The sequence below is a fragment of the Anabas testudineus genome, chromosome 22 (assembly GCF_900324465.2).
Source record: "Anabas testudineus chromosome 22, fAnaTes1.2, whole genome shotgun sequence".
Classification (NCBI taxonomy): Eukaryota; Metazoa; Chordata; class Actinopteri; order Anabantiformes; family Anabantidae; genus Anabas; species Anabas testudineus.
The window spans coordinates 13,474,279-13,496,293 of record NC_046630.1 but is presented as its reverse complement, the minus strand read 5'-3'; the positions used below and the strand labels follow the sequence as shown (position 1 = coordinate 13,496,293).

The 22,015-nt window shown below is 38.6% G+C and overlaps 1 protein-coding gene across 1 annotated transcript in view; it reads right to left on the bottom strand.

Moving 5' to 3' along the window:
- Window positions 1-10,946, bottom strand: part of sfswap (splicing factor SWAP) — a 41,975-nt gene extending 31,029 nt beyond the window's left edge. Inside the window, exons 1-7 of the mRNA XM_026339514.1 lie at window positions 10,578-10,946; window positions 8,819-8,982; window positions 5,675-5,806; window positions 3,455-3,531; window positions 1,569-1,794; window positions 1,252-1,352; window positions 294-444 (exon numbers count right to left, since the gene is read on the bottom strand). Of these exons, the coding sequence (XP_026195299.1) occupies window positions 294-444; window positions 1,252-1,352; window positions 1,569-1,794; window positions 3,455-3,531; window positions 5,675-5,806; window positions 8,819-8,982; window positions 10,578-10,777 (1,051 nt within the window). The 5' untranslated portion in view covers window positions 10,778-10,946. The remainder of the gene's footprint in view (window positions 1-293; window positions 445-1,251; window positions 1,353-1,568; window positions 1,795-3,454; window positions 3,532-5,674; window positions 5,807-8,818; window positions 8,983-10,577) is intronic.
- Between the last annotated feature and the right edge of the window lie 11,069 nt (window positions 10,947-22,015).

Genomic DNA, 22,015 nt, shown 5'->3' with positions numbered 1-22,015 from the left:
AGCATTAAGTAGTGAAGAGATATTATTTGTATTAAATAACCACCAGTAGCAGAAAAAGGCCCAAAAGAAAGAAGTCAAACACCAGTTCTGAGTGGTTAACAGTAGTCAGACAAAATGCAGTTTTAATCCATGTACAGGACGGAGCTTAAGAAGGCTTTACACCATCTCAGCTTCCGAAAATATAGAAGTAAATGTAAATGAAAAAAATTAAGTAGCTTGGAGCCAACATTTCATGAAAGGTATTGAAATGAGTACAAATGATGAGTTGCATTTTGTGGTGAAGCTATACTCACGGTCAGAACTGTACTGCGCTGGTGTGCTGGGTGTAGCTGGGTCTGTCGTTTCATCTGGTTTGGCTGCCACTACAGCAGTCCCATTTCTTTCCTGACGGGCTTTTCGTACGAGTGCTGCCAGAGGATGGTCTGGGTCCATTACTTTAAGAGGCTGCAAAGGAAGAAGGCCAGTTGGGAGAAAACATTATTTCACATCATTCTGTTATTTCTGTTTAAGTCGTCATTTAAGGTCATTGAGACTGGCTGCATGCATTATACATGGGAGAGAACAGATTCACACAAATATTAAAATGCATACACCATACATTCAATTCTTTCTTAAGAAGGGAATCATGAGATTATTGGAAAGTATTTGAGGGCAGTGCAATATTTAAGCATTAGTCTCTAACCACCTCACCCCAACGCTGATGTTTACCAGTCATTTTTGGCAGTGCTATATCAGAGATGTACAGAAATTAAATAAACGATTAACCTAATAAAATATCAAATATAAATCCTTAGAAAATTAGAGTGGCTGATGCAAAAAGGAAATCTGTCTTAATGGGATGTAACTGCTAGATAGCTTGCTACTAAAAGGAGCTCATTGTGTGTCCTTTAAAAAGACGTGCTTCTATTCTTGCGGCTCGGTTAAAAACTAATGGCTGTTCTGACATAAAAGCACTGGCAAAAAAAATAGTAATAATAAAATAAATAACTAGCATGAAGAGACGGAAACAGTATGTATATGTTATTACAGCAAGCAGTAACCAATATGACAGTACTAACATATAATAAATGTAAATATCAGGTCATTTTAGAGTTTTCAAATAACCTGGGGCTCAAAATTTGTTTAAAATGCTACATAAGCTGTACAAAACCTATCAATTGCATGGAAAAATTCAAAACTAAGAAGTGTGTGTAATATTTGTAAAGTAGCAACTCTCTTATATGCAAAGCATATATATATACATTTTTTTACCTTGACCAGCTCCTCTAAACGAGAGCTCTTTTTAGGAGCAAACAGGCTGGGATGAAGGTAGCTGCCATCCCCATCTTCATCCGAATCATCAGACTGGGACTCTAAAGTAAGGCATCATAATGTATAAACGTACGTATGAACAAAACATTCTAATTATAACTAGTAAAGTAAGCTTCTGTTCTGTTTTATTATAAATCAGATACCAATGCATTAGTTCCGCAGTGCATGACACTTCTGGGATATAATGTACATGAGTCAATGTCTGAGTCTACACATAAGTTAGAGGTTGGATTCAGCGACCGATTTCTATAACTCACCTTGAGACTGCTCTTGCTTCTTGGCGGAGACAAGGTTGTATCGCCCTTCCTTCATAGCCCGAAGGATGTGTTTGTAATAAGGATTCAGGTAATGGTCAAAACGAAGAAAGTCAAACTGGGAGTTACCAGACTGCTTGGCTTTTAGCACGATCTCAAACTGAGCTCCTTGCTGACAAACAAAGTTGGCAGTCCTCTCAATGATGTTATGGGTCTTGATGGTTGCTGGCTATAAATAAACACAAAAAAAAAAAAAGAAAAACATCAACAAATTTTATAATTAAACATATTTAAAAGAGGCACTGATTTAATTAATTACTATGTTCTGTGTAGTATTGAGAATGATTTAAATGTGCAAAAAATAGAAATATTTCTTGTAGAACACTTTGTAGGCCAAGCTGTACTAGTGAAAAATTAGCATCAGTACCATAGATAAGATGGGTGAACCTCACTGCTGCACATTACATTAAGATGCAATGCCGATGTATTAATAGCTTCTTCATACCAAAGACACAAAGACACAAGCAACTTTGTCTCTGAAGCATTTTCATGCCAAGCGCTCTTCATGTTCATTGTGATGACATTAATTGTGAAAATACACATGGGGTGGAAATCAGTGGAACAAGAAATGGTCCATTATTCATTCATTATTGTTCCCCTTGTGTGCTTTCAATGATTAATCATTGTCATTACCTAGAGAGTACAGAAAAGTGCAGCGAAGTGCAGCAATCCCCAAAAGAACCCACATCTCTCATCAAGATGAAGCCATAATAAATACTACCTTTTCAAGATGCTGGCCAAAAAGATGCCAGTGTCCAACTCCAACAAATCATTATTGAGTCCTAAGCTGCCAAAGCTGAGCCTTCTCACTCCAATTTCAGAACTTAACTATTAGTGAATTGGGAAGTGTGTAGTACATATTTTATGTTGACATGAAATACACAAGAGAAGCATTCTTCATCACATCTGAGTCTAGGTCTGCTGATGCCATGTCAAAGACCTACTGCAATACATTAGTGACAGTCATGAGGCATTTTGACACACAACACACAACTCATAACCATTTATTAATGTATGTAAATCAATGAAAGAAGAGTCATCTCGCCCAGTAACTGTGACATTCAGAATCATCATTCTGACGTTTGTTTCATATCACCCCCCTCTTTCCTATTGTGACCACGATCTAAGCTAATGCTGTCACAATAATAAAAATATATTAACAATAAACTGTTTCTGCACTAGGATCTGTGCAGATATGTTTGCATACTAGTAATTTAGCATCACAGCATCCTGGTAAGATTCTAGCCAAGGACCTTTGATACAAGTCATTCCCCTGCTCTGCCTCTCTCTACACATACCATGCCGCCTGCCGTGTTCTGCTACTTAAATGAAGTCGAAAAACACCAAAAAGAATAATCTTAAAATAAAGTAATTATGAGACATACACTGCATTTAAATGTATTGAGGAAGAAAATATTCCCTAAAAATGGGTAATAGGCACTAATATAATATGCACATCATGTGCCGCAGCTATGCTGTGCTTTGTGTGCATTAACTAGGGTGTTTTATACCCTGCATGGTGCAAACTAAATATGCACACAGTCCATGACAACAAAAACTAAAGCTTCTAAAGATTTCTTCTCATGCATAAGAAAGTGGCAGCTGGAGGGGGTCGTAGAGGGCCTGGTCCTGGGGGAACAACACCAGACAGAAGAAAACAATAGCAACAGTAACAGCCAACTTCCTTGTATCAGTAGTTGTGAACGCACAGTTAAAAGCTGTCTGCACTGAGGCACATACAGGTATTTCTCTTACTGTGTCAACCCACTGTAGATACACATGCAAAGGGTATTAACATCAGCAAGACCCACTTAATATTTTATACTCACCAGTTCTACGTCAGGAGGGATTGCCAGCCCTGGGGGAGCAACAAAAGGTTCCTCGTTCTCCTCAGGCTCTGCCTCTTCTATGTATGAAGAGATATTAGGACAAAATTAATAAGATCAGCTCTTGTTAGTTATTTGTAATAACAAAAAACTAAATATACCCTGCTGGTTATATATACCCAACTGGGTATTCATTTAAGATTCATTTTGAGTTTCTAAAACATTTTTAAATGTGAAATAATCCACAGTCCTTCTATTCTCTCCACAAATATCTCTCCACACAGCAAAATACTGTAGTCTCAGCCTTTATTCTTTTACCATCCCATGCACTTGTTAAAAATTTGCAAGTCAGGAGGAAAACAGATTAACATTTCACTGCTGGGAGTCTGTACAGTAATGAAGGAGACAAGCCCCTTAATTGAAGAGGCAGCATCTATGGAATGAAACTCCCAGGACTTCAGCGATTTTCCCTGAGTTCACTTTAACTTCTCTTCTAAAATGCCAAAGTCCAGTTTTGAAATGAGTTATTGGCAGGACCTCAAAGCCACACAATGGGCATGTGTTCACTCCATCTTGTGTCAAAACCCACTTCCAACTTCATAGCATGGCTTTCCAAACAGTGCCCCAAATTTGAAAGAATTTCCAAAACAGGCTCGTAATCACCACTTCAGTTATATAACAGAATCATTTTCACAGTTGCCTAATTTGTGTTTGTATAATGCAGCTAATTCTAAAGTATCATATTATGTAAATATGACAGTTTCTCACATACTACACAACTGTCAAAAATGATGTACTCTCACTTTTTAGATGCAATAATTCAGTATAATTTCTATTTTTAACTGTGAAGCGCCAAACTTTTTCACTGTTCAAAGCTAAAGTATATAAGTCACTCAGGGAAGTTTGCTTACAAACAGGAATAAGACAAACTATAGTCCAAAATAGGTAGAAATATGTGATACTCATTAAATGAATGGGCATATTCTAAGATGCCCGGTTAACAATTAGTGTGGGGTTTTACAGGGGGGTTATTAATTGTTTTGACAAAGAGAAGATAAGAAATTTTACTGCAATTAACCCTCTGGCTTATTTGGCTTTTATGTAGAATAGTGATAATAGTGATAATCATTGGATTTATACTGCATATTTGTGTCTCCCTATCTGTCAACCCCTAAAACTCTCTTTGAGGCTACAATTAGTGTTGTGTGTGAGTTTTTTCATTTTTTCATATATTTATGAGAAGTATTTTATGTAGGAAAGGTAAAGAACTAATAAAGCAAAACTGTAACAGAGATTAAAGTAAAATCAGCTCAAAATGCTAATAGACAGTGTGATGTGACCCTTAACCTATTTCTCAAAAAGCAAAATTCTACTGGCAGTAGGCAATACCTTATTTAAGATTTATTCATATTCATATTAGGAACTTAACTTCAAAACTTCCCAATAGACAGTTATCTAGTTTACTGAACTGTGGAGGACACTCGCTGGCACACAGTCCTTTTATCAATGTTTACATCAAATATTTCAAGTTTCAGGAGTATGTCTGTGTGCCAGTTTAATTCTGTTAATTTAATAAACTTGTTCTTATAAACCATTTCAAATTACTGAATTAAATATAAAATTTCAAATATATTTGGCACATTTGTTTCGTGCTCTTTTGACAGAAGCTGATCTTTGGCACCCCCATGAATGGTATCTGTAGGTGAATTTGCATAGTTTAAGAAAATACTAATTTGATTAGACAGAACTAATCAGCCAAAAGCCAAAATTCAAAAACGAAGCCAAACAAAGCCTTTGCCACAAAACCCAGAAGTTTAAACAGTACATTTTCATGCTCATTGTAATGACATTACTTTGCAGGAAGAGAGAGACTTCCACATTGCAGAAGTTCCAGTTTTTCTCCAGTGATGGCTCTAACATTAAAAGCAGCTGAATAGTTTAGTGGTAAGATTACCACCCCCTATGCAGGAGACCAGCGTCCTACCACCAGTAGAGGTCCTGAGGCAAGACATCCTTATGCTCATCCTGCTTTTGCCTAGTACCCCACTTATAAGTAACTTTGGATGAAAGCATCTGCCAAATGACTAAATGTAAATTAAAAGCACTGGTGTGTGTTTTTCTGTTCCTACACAGTGTGTATATGCATGTACGTCTAACAAACTGATAATTCTATGTGTATGGCTTATTATTGTAGGCACGTTTGTGAATGGTGCGAGTTCTCACGGGATTCCTTGTTAGCATCCTCCTCCTCGGTTGGCTGAGATGGGTCATAGTAGTCAGCACTATATTTGAAGGCCACTGCATTGTAGGTGCCTTCATCAGCCAGAGCCTCACTCAGACGTTTGTACTCCTCCTCTGTGGAAAAGAAGAGCAGACAATGGAGAACAATTTTCGACAACATTTAAATCTGATTGTACAATACTATAATTATTACTGTGGGTGAAGACTGCCTTGACTCAACTTCCAGATTATTACTATTACTATTATTACTATTATAACTATTACTTTGATTTTTTAGTATAGTTCTGGATAACTAAATACATATAGTAGTAAGTACAACTAACAAAGCATTCATTGAAGTGCACTGGCAGCCTAATGCTTAGTGTGCATGCCATTTAAGCCCTGGTTGGGGACCTTTGTTGCATGTCGCACTCCCTGTGTTTCCTGTCTGCCTCTCCACTCTGAAACTATCTAATAAAGGCTAAACATTTGTGTGTACTTCTTATTTGACTGTTCTGATATCTAGCATCTCATAAAGGAGTTAAAGATCTTAAACAGCTGTTTGCATAAGAATGTAATATTTTATTAGCATCAATATAGTTAGAAACATATTACAGAAATAACTGATGATAGTTATTGCAGTAGTAATAATTATACGTATCACTGAGAGCAGGTGACACTAATATTCTACTCTACATTATGGCATATTCTGATACATGCACACAAAGTTATTTATTGGTTGCTAAACAGGAAATATACTTGTCGCTGGAAACCAATTTCTATTAAAATACACAGCCAACTATATCTTTATAAAAAAGCAAGGGCAAAATTCCCACTAAAACTATCAATATTTCTAATGCTTTCCTGCTGTCACTTCAACGGACAGCTGGGTAATAGTCTGAGTGAATAGGGTCAGGCCTCCAAATTCAAGGGCAAACCAGCCTGGGGGAGGAACCTTCTGCAGTCAGTGTGAGTATGTGTGTGACACATATCATTCACGGACTCCTTCTGTCCTGTCAGTATGGGCATAAGATGCCATATTTCACATAAAAGCGTGGCTTATTAATTTAATTACAGCTATTATGTATGTCTTTTAGAAGGGTGCTTTGTCATCACAGCAGCCTGTTTCATTATCATGTAAAATGACTGACAAAGTATCCTAGACGAAAGTCAAAATGGATTTCCATAGGAGTGGCAGCTATGGAGTTCAGAGTCAAAGCCAGTCCTTTTTGAAGCAACTGAAAGACTTTCTGAGGCCTATATTAAAGATTACAGCAATTATGGGAGTTGTTGCTTTCCATTTGGCTTGTCACATCAAGTGTTAACAGAGGACAGAGGCCTGAGATTTTAAAATTATCTGGACAGTAATTCAAACAGTCACTGCCTGAGAATAACTCTCAAACAACAAAACATCACTGACAAGAGCTGGAACGATGACTTGAGGAATTCAATTAATTACTATAATAAGACACCAGTTATGATGACAGTAACTAACACTACAAAGAGTCAAGGTTTTGGGAGAACTTCAATTTGATAGCAACCAAATTGCTAAGCCATGTTGGAAGTGTTTTGTTATGACTAGGCCTGTCACTATAATTCTTTTAACAACTTATATTGGCATGTTATTTTTATTGACTTCAATACTGCCCATTATGTTTATATAAAAATCAATGCCATCGACATCTTGACCAGTCACACTGATATGTCCTCCTGTCTCTTCTCTGTGTGTTGTATGTGTGAATGTGCTAAGAAATGCCACATTACTGCCAACATTTGCAATGTGTGCTTGCAGGCCGACAACCTGTCAACTGGGTCGCTCTATGTATGGACACAACAGGCAAACAACAGAAGCCCAGCGAGCGGAGAAGTTATGGTGCACCGAATACATACTGATAGAAAGTAGTTACTGCTTAAATAAAATAACGACAGTGACATGATGAGAGTGAATGGCAAAAACAAAGCAGCTTGTATTGCCTGTGTTTCATGAAAAGGTTAAAATATCAGGGATATCTGGGATCTAGTCCTTTCAGTCATGACCATAGGTGAGAGTAGGATTGTAGACTGACAGGTAAATCGAGAGCTTCGTCTTTCAGCTCCTTATTCACCAGAACAGACCTGAATATCGACCGTGTTACTGCTGCCAATGCACCAATCCCCGTCTGTCAATCTCACGCTTCATTATTCGCTGACTCATAAACAAGACCCTCAAGATACTTTACCATCTTAACTTCAGGAAAAAATTTTCCTCCAACCTGGAGAGGGCAAGTCACCATTTTCCAGTTGAGAACCATGGCCTTGGAATGAAGGTGCCGATTGTCATCCCAGCCATTTCACACTCTGCTGCTAACCACCCCAGTACATGCTGATGTGAGGAGCCGACAACTTGGTTCTGGGGTTGACTCTTATTGTAAAAGTACCGTTTCCATTACTATATTATACTAGTGTTGCAGCTTCACACTCTTTAGGCCAATTGACGACGCCTGCCGTGCGGCAGTGTGTATTTAACCTGCATTGTTGCTGTTCTTTCCCTGCCAAACAGACAGATCACTGCCCTGCTGACGCTGACTTAAATAAACTGCCATAACTGAGTGGATTGCTTCAGTGCATAACAGCTGAAGGTCCTGGTTGGCTGAAGGCAACAGGACAACATTGTCTGGAAAAGTAGGGATGAATTTCTGTGGTCCCCAAACCGAACTCCCTCTAGCCCCTGGCTGCACCTAGAAATTCTGTCCATGAAAATAATGAACAGAACCTGTGACAAAAGCCATCCCTGCCGGAGTCCAACATGCACCGCGAACACGTCTGACTCACTGCCAGCAATGCAAATATCACCATATAGCAAAGGTTGGGTTTTTTTGTTTTAGGCACAAAAACTAAAGTTCAGCATTGATCTGCTATTTAGCATCCTTTTCCAAGTGGTCTGTAGATTACATGCTGGAAAGTCATGTGACCATATCTGACACACACACCACTGCCTAAACAGATCTTGACTGGTCATGATTTTATTATAAGAACAGATAATGAGATAACTGCATACAAACAGAGAATAGGTTGTCACGGTCGAAGCGTTTTGTGTCTGTGTAATTACATACGCTGACATCGCCATTGTTAATGCAATTAGATTACCCGTGCAGCACTACTGCCCACCTTGTCTAGCCTCTTCTTCCAGCAGGTCAGTGTGCAGAGCCAGGTACCTCTCCTCATCACAGAGCGCCTCAATCCTGGCCTCTTCCTCTGACAGCTGGTAGGATGTGTTCCATGACCCACTGTCATACTCTGAAAGGTCATGTAAGTGACCACGCCCATCGTATCTGTTGGATGATAAAAAGGATTAGAGAGAAGGAAGTTGACAGAACTTTTTAAACACTACATGGACCTACTTACCAAGGAAAAGGGACCTAAAACCCAAAACATACATCAAAATGCTATACCTCTGTAAATCCAGAGGGAGTATACTTGTAAAATACTAAAAGTTGTGAAAATGTCTCACAATACTGACAATAATGCCCTAATTAAGTCCTTGGGCTTAATTGGTGATAGCGTTCGTAAGATAACTAACAAGCTTCCTGCTTCTATGTCCTTCCTGGACAAGTCTTACAAACCAACAACCCTACATTGAAAGGAAAAAAATAAACAAAAGAAAAACAAACGAAACAACTCGCCTCTTACCTTACAGGGCTCAATCCCCCTCCCCCCCGTAACATCAATACTTCTACATCTGCAAAGAAAGTTACATTCACACAAACCCGAGCACATAAATACCTATCCGCAAGAACCCAAATGGACGACATTTTCCAGGGTTCGTCCCTCTACGCCACCTCTCAGTTGCAGTTTCTTCATGAAGACAAAGAAATGGAGTGCTGTGGTTGGCATTCGGGGTTTGGCAGGACCCCTTAGCCTACCTTGCTGTGGAAAAAACTGTACTATGTGATAAAGACACACATACAAAGGCTGTACAAATATAACACAAGTTGGGTAACTGCAGATCAAGGCGATTCAAAAGATAAATTGTATGGTTAGAGTAACTAATTATGTGCTTTGCATTGGTGTAGCAATCAAACTCTACTCCATTGCCTGCAGCACTATTTTGAAGGTAGGTAAAAACACCTACAAATCATAGCTGATACAAAGTTTTCAACACTGTGGTATTCTGAATCACCTTAACTGCAGTAAGTTCAATCTTGGTTAGAATTTCCTCTGGCCTTGTGGATATCAGCACAGTATAATGAAATCTGACCCAGGTCACTTGCTTTCTGTACACATTGGCATTTTATTGTAAACTCAGTTTGAAAAGGAAAGAAACAGGGAAACATCCTCTGTATCATACTCCATTTTCCTGCCATATTTTTCAACTGCAGAGTGAGCATGAAGTAGATGTGTCCAGAGTAAATTCCCCCCCCCCCCCACATACCAAGATGCAAATCCCACCTGAAAGCTAACCTTTGTAGTCCTAAAGGTTAGAAAATGAATCTTACTCGTTGCACATGGTATACCTAACTCAACCTAATGCTTGATTCAGTCAAACACAACACGTTTCAGTGTTAATTAAAGGTCACACACCCTCCTTGTTGTGGTTCTAGACTGGTGTGTTTAGTCTGGGGCAGCTAATCAAGTGGCAGCTATGGGAAGGTTATACTGAGAGTCCAGCACCATAGCTAATGTTAGCCAAGACTGACTAGGATTTGCATCTTCGCATGTTATTGCAGAAACTTCGAATACAAATTTCTGTCAGTACGGGACGTCCAAAGACAAGTTAGCAGGCAGGAAATAAAACATTTGTGGACAGTTGCAGGTCTTTCCAAGCCTCTGCAAGACCAACTCCAGGCGGTCCCTTGAATTGTGAGAGAGGCTAACGGACAGGAGAGATGGTTAGCATAACGTTTCGGTCTAAGTTTGTTCAACCGACCTATCAATCATGATGCTCTTGTCCCCCATCCATGGTATAAGATGTTTTCCATGTTCGTGGTAAAGAGCCTTTTCGTCGTCTCGGAACAGTTTGCAGGCGTATCCGAACACCAAAAGGTCGGCGTACTTATCGCTGTCGCTCTCATCTTTCTTCGTCGGCTTGTTGTTGTGGTCTTTCTTTGCCGCTCCGCGTCGATACATCTCCCAATGACGCGTTAAAAAAACAAAACAGGTTGCTATGAAGACTATTAACCACGATACGGTGACGGTTTTCTGAACTAAACAGCTTTTCAAATGGTCGAAATGTCACGGTAATCCGTGATGTTGTTCTCAAAAGCTAATTTCTACGCGCTATCAGTCGCCATGTTGGAAAACAAGTAAATTCAATTCTATTTCCGGTTTGCAAGTTTAACTATTGAAGTGTATCGTTTCAACATATAACCATCTTCAATATTTACACTTGTAAATGTGTATTATTTTTTTCTTGTGTTTATTTAATTTATACATAAAAATCTCATATATTTATATGATATATAAATCGTGTCTGATAGTGATTTCAAGTTTGTCGAATGTGCTTGTGATGAATGGATTATCACTGGGCTGGTAAAGCGAAATTGAACTCATGAAAAGTATAGGTCAAATACTAAATCTGGGTTAAAAGCATGATCCTATTACCCCATAAAAGGACTGACAAGGAAATGTGTTAACGTCTTTCAAATTGTCAGACTTTGATCATTTCTGTCCCCTTTTTATTGCATTTAATCCAGTGCTATTCTGACATGGGATTGATTCAGCAAGCTTTCAGACCTGATGTCATGGTTGTTTTAATGCATTAACATGCATTATATTGTTGCATTGTATTACCAGTCTCCACAGGGGCCGAATCCCCAAATCTGTAACAGACATGCTGTTATCCCAAAGAAAACACCTGACAGTATGATGTTATAATTTACTATAACCTATAAGGTTGAATTTGCAGCATAGATGGTTGTAGAGTTTTGATTTGTTTCTTGTGTAATCACAATTACTTTATTGCTTTGGCGTAAACCACAAAGTTTCACTTCCAGTCACGTTAACGAGTGGAGAACATTTTTTTAACCTTCCCACTTTCGCGTCTTTTCAAGCATCCCTTTGTACCAGTAATATCGAACAGAAAATCTGGCAGGACAGATGGTGCAATGGAAGCAGCCACTGTCTGTTGTTTTCTCTAAACAATAAGCAATGCAGCTAAAAATACTTCTTAAGAGTCCATTGGAGTTTGGAGAAGAATTTTGTTATTAACAGTTTGTCAGGCTGGTTGCTTACAGGTAGAGTAAGCAGCAGCAAGCTCACCTTAACACATACAAAGGCGGAGCCATGATGACACTTTTATAGAGACTCTCATTTGTTTTTGTAACACTTTAAAAAGCATATCAGTGACAAGTAGGACTCTTGTTCTGATTCGTGCACTTTTCTCATCTAGGTCACCAACCCACTTCTTATTTTTACCATCAGTGTGGGTTTAAATAATGAATATTGTGGGGAGAGAGTGGTTTCATTTTTGTCTTAATTAGAGAACTATTTAGGCATACAGACTGGTTGTGTGGTCATCAACCACATCCCCAAAATGAGGAGCATTACAGCAGGTTATAATGAATTTCAGATACCAGTTGCCATGGAAGTGCAGTGGAGACACAACCACAAGAGCGGCAAGAGTGGCAGGTTTGGTTTTGAGCAACTGTTTTAGTCTAACACAAACTCAAGAGGCATTCAGATAATTAAAAGTAGATGTTAAAGGATCAAGGTAAGTGTCTCTTTATGAAACTGCAGGACGAGGCTGGAGCAGCCACCCTGACACTGTATATTTACAGCATGCAGCAGCAAACCATTTGATGGACAGATTATAATAATGTAATAATGTAAGTGTTGTAGGGAATTATGTGATGATTATTCAAAATGTGTGTATGCAAATCACTCACTAGAATTAGGGTTTTTTATGCATTCACACAATTCTATGTTTGTCAAATTATTTATCACAGAAAATGTGAGCAGCTTGTTAGCCTAATGAAGTACCCAGCTGAGCTGGTATACTACAGACACAAAAAAGTGATGGAGCAGATCAACTCTGTAGCCCCTGCCACAATGCTTTTATCTTTCTCCTCTATTATTTACAACGCCCGGCTGTGTTTTGTTAAAAATTTGTCCATAGATTCGGTCTAACACACTCATGACAGCAGAGGTTGAAACAAGTAGAACAAAGAGCGAAAATATTAAAATATTTAGAAATTTGCTTTTAGTACTACAGTAGAAGCATCTTTGTGTATTGTACAAATACGCGTACACTAAAACCTTCCACATATTACAGTACCAGAGTAAAGGAGGTAAGTGAGTCAGAGTTCAAAGTGCACATTAACATGCAAGTCTTGTAAACGTTATTGCAGTATATGCTCACATGAGGTGAAGCAATATGCAGTAAGTTCAAGTTTACTAAAAGATAATAAAAACAGTCTGAGAACATTTTTGTGTGTTACATGTATATCATAACACAAGCTGGAGTGGCAGACTGATATGTTTACATGGCTAAAGTCATCATTCGGTATTTAATGGTCACTTTGCTCAATAATTACCTCTGGTGATATATATGATCTTTTTAGTATTACTAGTATGTACTGTAGATCATGTTGTGCTTCATTCACTGCCATTGTAATAACCCATTCTTAATCACTAGGCAGTAATTAAATTCCTTGAAGATGTGAAGTTGTGTTCACAGATGGCCAGTAAGCCAACCACGAGAGTGAGAGAGAAGCCATTTGAAAGCTGGTAGGCAGATGTTAAGCTAGACAACAAAGTCCCCCTATACCCATGGCATTAACATGGATGATTTATGCTGCTCTCCCTCTGTCCCCATCTCTCTTTGTGCTTGTATCACAGCATCTCTGTATCAGGTGTGTGTGCACATAAAGAGGACTAAATGACAGACAGTCAAATACCCAAAGCTTAAATTTACTTTATAAAAAAAGTAAAAAAAAAGAAAAAAACAAGGCAAATTCAACTTTTTAATTATTCTCCTGTTTGGGGGCGGTTGGCCTAGAAAAAACAAGTAAACAATTACAGTGATTATTGTCACAGATGTGGACATACGGTTTTCTAGGCTTATTGCATTGTTGGGGTTGTTTGGAGGCAAGGGGGAATCCAATTCAGGGTTTCATTGTTATGAATTATGGTTATGGTTTATTAAGCAGGGGCACTGGACATTAATAAACACTGCTGTAAATACACCTCAGCTGGGAAAAAACTATTTTTAATCATTCCTCTAATATAAAACATTATTCTAAAAAACTAAGATTATTGTTCCAAACTATATGTAAGAAACAAGACAATATTGTTTGTTCCATTACTGGGCACAAATTGAAATCTGCAAAGCCAAATCATAAAAGAGAAATGATGAAGGTACGCATAAAGAAATGCAAATCACATCAAGGCCGACTGCTGACTAATTTTCTAAATAAATTATATGTCCAGTTGTGCGACCTGTTCAAGGATGAGCATACAGTGAGTTTCATTCATGTGCAGCTTTAACAGAGAACGCAAACTATACAGTTCTACGCATTCAACTTGTATTTTTTACAATTGTAGTATATTAAAGTTGTCCCTCAGACGTTCAGAGACATCTGAAGTGGGCTTTTGCATCCATTCACACAACAGTATTGTAGCACAAAATATGACAACAACAGCTTTTGAGTATTGGTAAATAGAGCTAAATACATTGGTGGAGATTTTCAGTGAGAGTCATTCACTCCATTCTTGTTAAACCCTGTGGTACAATTGAAAAGAGGTATTATAGCAAGATTTCAGGATACAACCAAGTGTCTCTTCTTTCTAGTCCATCTACAGAGTTTCAATAACAAGGCTTTGTAGTGAGTCCATGCTGAAAAGACTGAACTGAAAAAACTTATTTTTACAGGTCTATATATTCCTCGGTAAAAAGATTTCTGTGACCTGTGTACAGTGTTTGAGAGACAAACAAGGTCACAGGTCCATTACTTCTAAATTCATAGAATTTATTAAGAAACACCTGCTGTGTAATAATACAGTATCATTAAATAGGTCTTTCTGCATGACCTGCACAGATTTTGAAAACTGAATACTGTTGAAGATTATGTCTAAACAATGGCATTAAAGTCTCCCGAGTAACATTTTCCAACCTAACAGGAAAGATGCATCAGTAATCAGCTCTCAAAATTAGGGCATGAAGAAACTTTGAATGCTCTAAGTCTATTCTTTGATGTTGCTCAATAGTTCTCTGAGAGGATTAAACTGTCATATTAGATAGATTCGCCTCTGTGGATCATAATATAAATCTTCCAGCTCCTCATGGTGAGATCCGTGACCTTTTGCATCAAGCGACTGTATATGGCAGCATGAATGAAAAATGCAAATCTCTCCACATTCAGACAATGTGTTTTTTTTTCTCCTTGTTGCCATGCTTGGCATAACATGTCAAAAAAATCAGCAGGGTGACAGGAAAGAAAAATATACTGTGCTGCATAAAAAGATTTTATATGAAAATTGAATTTACTCTTGCAGCAGAGTGCATCCAGCAGCATACTGGACAAATTCTTATGACTACGCACGGATTGTTTTATTGACATAGTGACTGCGAGCTCAGCAGGCTCTCTTCTGTGTCACTCAGTCAGATATCAGACAGCACTTTTATAAATTACCTTTTTTTCCCCTCCCTCTCTCCTTATCACTGTTTCATGACGAGCATTACGCACTCATTACACCGACATGTCTCATGTGCTCTCCATGTCAAGGTTTGTGCAATCAGCCCAGGTGATCCTCTCCATGACTGACAGGTTGCACAGGACACGAGCCAACAAGGACAAATGTCCCGGTGTCACAGCTGTCACTATTATTTAGGAGCGAGACAAGTCAAGTTGAACTGTGCTGCAGAGGCAAGTGGATTTATTGGGATTAGTTAGAGGCTTAATGGGGCCCCAGGGCTCTTATCATTATTTCACACAGAGCCAACCCTTCCAGGTGGGTTTAAACAAAGTATGAAATTAATTAATGAATATGTATGGCCCTTTCAAATGAGGCCCTGCTAATCCATTAGGATTTTGTGTGAGAATGCTGTAGATGAGATATTTTGAGCTTGCCACATTCATGGTTGTTTATCTGCTTTTGCAACATCTGAGTGATTAATGCTGTGATTAAGTCTTACCTAAGACAGATTGTAGCTTTTATTAGCTGCTAAGGTTTGTCATTAAGGTGTTTTTGAATATGTACACACAGAAATCCAAGCGTGAGTGTGCGTGCGCTGGGTGTTACATTGTGCTGATTGAAATTAGAGTAGGGCTAGATTAATGTTAGGGACAGGGTTAGAGTTAGTCAATGTAACATCCCCTGAACTTGCGTGTGTGCAGACCCACACTGAAAACAAAGGGGAGAAGATGAAAACAAAGGGGAGAAGATTGTCGAGAGGAATCAATATCGTGCCCCTTAGCTTTGAGTGTACTGTCTCTGTGTGTGTTTGTACAGCAAATCTAGTCCGCATCCACACAATTCCTCTTACACACATGGCCAGCAATTCACATTCAGTGAATGTACATGTCGTGTTTAATGTCTGCAGACGTGAAACTGACATTTCCAGTATTAAGTTCAGTAATGAATACATTAGTTAGTTTCAAATAATCTGTACACTATGTGATGTGATTTGAATAATTATTTTGCTTTTATTCACAAAGCAACTGTCACATTAAATGTGTGTATTTGAACAAAATGGCTATGGGAACCTACTTTACTGTTTTTATTTTGTTTTCTGTAACCTTCTATGTCTTTGTCTCATTTCTCTAACTTTCCCTCTTCTATCCACGACTTTCATACAGTTTAAAACTTTGTGTTTTTTTGTTTAAAACTGTAACAAAATTGATAGTTTTATAGACGCTCCTGACTCCTAACTGAGTTCTCAGACCTCTTTCCCCTCTGTGAAGAATCAGGTTAATGTTGGATATTCAAGACTACCATTGTCATTTAGTCGTTAAATTTTACAGGCTCATATTTGCACTTCAATTAACTTATGGAAAGCAGCAGCTATTGAGTTGAGCAAGGACCCTTAAGTAATGCTAATGAGTTTGTCCCATAATGTAATACTTTCTCGATAGAGTGAAATTTCCCTTTAGAATCAAACAAGTTTTCATTTTCTTCAGGAATAGTGGTAAGATCGCCGCCCTCCATGTGGGAGACCAGGGGCTGTGGCCTACCTCCGTAGGGGTCCTTAGGCAAGACCTCCTTATGCTTGCCCTGCCTTTGCCTTGTACCTTGTATCTCATTTGTAAGTCGCTTTAGGTAAGAGCGCCTGCTAAATGACTTAATGTAACTGTAAATGTGAATTACTGCTGACCTTCAAGTACCTGACTCTAGCTCACAATTATACGACCTCATCCAGTTTCCACATTCAAAGTCAATCAAATACAACAACTTAATTTAGTAGATAAGTCTCTACCTAAATCACTCTGGACAGCAGGTCACAAACATGAACTCCACAGTTTTATTTCGAGACTGATCATAATGTATTATTGTATCAATAATCAATAGAAGCCATCTTCTTGGTCTTCTGACCTTTTCTTGTGGCCTTTACACATGAAAAAATGAAATGCTGTGTGACAGTAGCTTTTGTCAAGTCTAAATTAGTCTGGAGTAAAGCCCATTTTATCCTGACCACTGTCTCAGAATATAGATGCTTCCATGAAGCCCAGACTTGGCATTTCATGCACTGAGCTGTTGTCCAAGATATTTAATTACATAGTATCTGTAAGTATCTGTGACTGCGCATCTCAGCTGGCACTGATCACAGAGAAGGCACACAGTAAAGGTTTCCTCGGTTTTGAGTTAATGCTGGACACTCATGTAGCCACAACGGGAATGTCAGACATAGGACTACATATACAACAAACTCTATACAGCTGCTATAAAATGAGCATTATTTTGATCCAGCTGCTGGTGTTTTGTTGCCATTCTACCACTAGTGTGTTCACATATGTGTGGTTGTTTTCAGTGGGAGATACTGCCAGTGTCAGAAATTCCAGACCTGGGACAAAACAATAATTGGATAGAGAAAAACTGCCAGCTGCAAGATATTGGTGAAATTTGCTTCTTCTAACATGACTGAGTATTTCTGGGGGGAAATCTGCAAACGGCAAGACTTTCCCTGAGCGAATGATAAATAGGACAACTCAGTTGCACTGACTGGACTGTTGTCAGTGAACTGCGAGGAGCTCATTCTTCATCTTGGCCTGATCGGAGCCTAATGGAATGTCAGCCTGACGGTCTTTGACAGAGAGAGCACTGGAGGGCAGGACTCTGGCATATTTCAACTACTGGACACCACGGGCGAGAATTCAATCACTCAGCTTATATCTTAATCAACATACATAAGTAGTGGTAGCTGGTCTTTAATGTGGTGGTCACAACATCTGAGAGGGAAAGCAAGTGCTTACTCAGCCTTAAAGGCACTTCAAATACTGGTTTTGGCACATTATTGGTGATGGAAAGGAGACAAATGTATTGTGTAGATTCAGCATATACTGTGTATTTATCTTGAACCACATTTGCAATGAAGATTGACTTTGCACAACAGCTTACATCAACTTATACAGTTTCGACACTTTTCTGTTGCTGTTTTTCATCACACAAGCTCCCTTGCTACATTTATGTAGAGATTCATGTAAGAAAAATACATGTATGACAATGCATGTCCATTCTTAATACTGCCTACGACAGTCTGATTGATTGACTTTTCTTTAATTGGTGGAAACAGCCATCTATTGGAAGAACACCCGACTGCATATCTGAGATGTTCAAAGCTCTGGATCCAGGGTAGTACTTTATCACGTAGCCGCTGCTTACCTAGAAGTGCTTGAGCTTTAGTTCTTCAAAAAAGCAACCAGTTAGATATTACAGGACACTTACCGTAGTAACAAAAAACACTAGTAAATGTTTATTCGGTTTCTATTACCAGTCCTTGGTTTTTTATTGGTCTACAGCAGTTTAAAGCCACACTGAGTAGCAGCCATTGGATGACATTACAAAGAGCTCTATATTTCATCTGAGGACGTACAAATAGAGGAAGAAAACAGCCTCCTCTACAAAAAACCCTAGATAGCAACCTGTTGAAAGTGTCATGGAAAATTAATTATTGCCTTGCACCTGTGCTCCAATAAACTGTTTGTATAAAGCAGTCAGCACCTGGTGTCTCTGTGCAGCTGCTGCTGTAGGGACTATTTAACTGAAGGACTTATTTACTACTTTGGTTTAACTCCATGTGACAGACATGCTCGTTTTGTACGTGTGTGTAAAAGATTTGAAAAGACAACTATTAAATGTCGTCAGTGTGTTTTTGAAAACTGACCGGAGCTTGTTCAGCCAATCAAATGGAGGACAACTGCTCTGTGTCCAATGCTTCCTCATAGCTCGACGAAATGCTGAGTTTCTATTAAAGCTTAGTGCCTCTGGATAATTTATGGTAAAATGTGCCCCTTTCAAATCCCATTTTGTTCAGCAAATATGCTTGCTGTAATTTGTTCATAGATTTGATAGAGGACTGTCGATTAATATCTTCATTTGTTTGTCCATCAATCACATGCGTTAAACGGATATGACAAATTGATTGTGAGCCATCTAGGTCTTTGGCTTGCAACCTTAATATTAATCTGATTGAGGGCATGAAAGATATTAAAAAACAAGTCTGCAGTAATTCCATTAGCCGAAAGAGCAGGGACAGACTGGAGATGTTAAAAGTACCCTGTGGATCATTTAACCACCAGTAGCAAATCATTCATTTATTAATTCATGTTTTTTCTTTCCATTTATGTTATACCAGCACAGGCACTAGGGCATGTGCACAGGTACCTGCATGAGTGTGATGTAACTCTTGCAGTATTTCTGTCAACAGAAGAGGATGTAATGTCTGTTGACAGCTGGTGTTAATTTTGACTCATGAAAGGTTTTAATTCACCAATAAAAGGAGAGGAAGTTGACTGCAAACTCGTGTAAATAAGGCAGATTTCAAAAACCGAAAAGAGTTCACAAATGTTTCATCAGGTAAGAGATGCAATTCAACCTATTTGTTGTTTCTTGTTCATGTTTGTTGAGAGAAAAAGAGAGAAATAACAGCTTTTGATGGAGCCTATTTCCAGAGTCCCTCGGTTACCTCTGAACCCCCAATCAGAGGAAGCAACATCTGCTCTGGGCTACAAGGGACGCAGCTACATTTTCCTGCATCATCTATTTTCTAGAGTGGGGAATATGAAATATCCACATTATTTGCTGTATGCTTGAAAAAGCACCACACCAATTAGCACTGAATTGGCACTGAATACTCCAATCCAAAACTCAATCTAGGTGCCATGAATATATATATTTGCTTTAATTTCACTGCAATAAACTGTTGAGAGGTGAAGTGTGCACATACTGTACATGGAGTAGGCACTGTAATTATTTCTGCCTACTTGAAACCAGTCAGTCTGCAAGTCTAGAGCCTAGCATAAACCCAGTTTGGGATTTGTGGAATTAATCACCTGGAATAAAGTAAGGCCTACATTTTCACTTTTTCATTTGTCAAAATGACATGTAGAAAACAAGGGTAGACGTGATGATTAAGCTCACTGTATTTGACACCTAATAAGCCTGAGATCTGATAGATGGTCCGGAGAGAGGGCAGAAAGAGAAAATTATTCCAGCCATTTGCACAAAGCATGACACATTTAGGTTAAGCTTAAGGTTTGAATGTTTTTCTGTCTCGGACTCTGTGTTTCTTTCTGTCATCCTCCTTCATTCTCTTTCAATTTCTCTACTTCGACTTTTACTGTGGTTTGGCAATATATATATATATGAAAACACGGCTCTCTTGTGCTGTGTTTGTGGCACCTGTTGCCCTGCAGCTCGACATGGCAGTCATGTCCCACAGAATCTGATTTATGAGACAATTTGTTGATTCTGTTGGCAATAATGCATTCTTGGAAGGCACACCTCTCATTACTGGAGATGGAAAACAAAACATTTTAATTTGTTTTAGTGGTGTAAGTAAGTCTCAACATGAGGTCAGTATTGCCATATGGAAATATAAGATAAAGTAAGGCTACATCTTTTTGTTTGTTTCATGAAAACAACAAATGACTGAAGATATAGACTTATTTGAATTATGTTGTTGGAAAGGTGTTAACTACAATTACATCATTGTGATAATTAGCTCATGTCTGTCCAGGCTCATATTCTAATAAGCTTAGTCTAAGCAGATGTTTGTGCCAGTTGTAATGAAATTCCTTCCAGGTGTTTTTAAGATATACAGTAGAATTGATAAGTGTGCAACATGCATAAGCTCGTGGCGATCTTGATCTTGGACAATGTGAAAACATTGTGCCATCTTGAAAGTCTATTTGTCTCTTTCTTGTTTTTGTATCTTTATCGTTTGTATCTTTACTGCTCCTTAAATTAGTTATACGTCCACCTCGTATTCCATCTTCAAGCACAAACAAGCCCATCAGTATAATGAATTTTCATAAAAATCCCTTTCCTCTTCAACATTCAGGAAATGAAATAGTCTTATGTCAGGCAGGTACTGCAGAGACATTGTCTGATTTTAGCCCCCATTCAGTTGCAAGTGACTATTTCAGCACTGGGCCGCATTTGGGCCTGATCAATTGTGACGTGCAGTATGAGCAGAGAGCCGGCACCTTCTTAATAACCTGAATGATCAACAATCCTGTTCCTGGAGCTCCCATGTCAGATTTGTTTGGCTGTCATACCATTCCATGGTCAGATTTCCCATCGGTGCTGTCTAAATATATGTTAGAAATGAGAGTGAGCTTGTTTTATTATTATTAGAGTAACATGTTTTACATGTTGTAGTTAAAACTGTATTAGAACACATCACTGAGGAACAGATGTACAACAATTGTCTACAACTTGCAGACATCTGTAGTACCAAATTACTCCTTATTGTTCTCATTTCATTGCACAATTACACAAGTAAACCATGGTTTGCTCTTTCTCCTGAACATTGAGGACACTTTGAGAGTCATTTTGGTTGATTAAACTTTATTGGAACTGTCACTGCTCAAACCTGACTCGATGAGTCTCCATGCCAACTTTCAGGGGGAGCTCTTCTTTGCAGCCGATTGACTGACCCCTACAATGTGGGCAGAGAAGTTGGGGATTTATTCAAATGCTACCATTGCATGTCATTAACTTTGTCTTTTCTCGCTCCCGTAGTTTTGCTTCCCCCTCTCAGCCGCCCTCTCTCTGTACTTTTCTGCAGGAATCCTTGGAGCTGTATACTTCTTTTCTAATAAAATAATATAATTCTATATACAGTTATATTTTGGAAGGTCTTAAACTTTAAACACTGTAAAATGCTTTGAGATGACTGCTGCTGTAATTTGGCGCTATACACATACA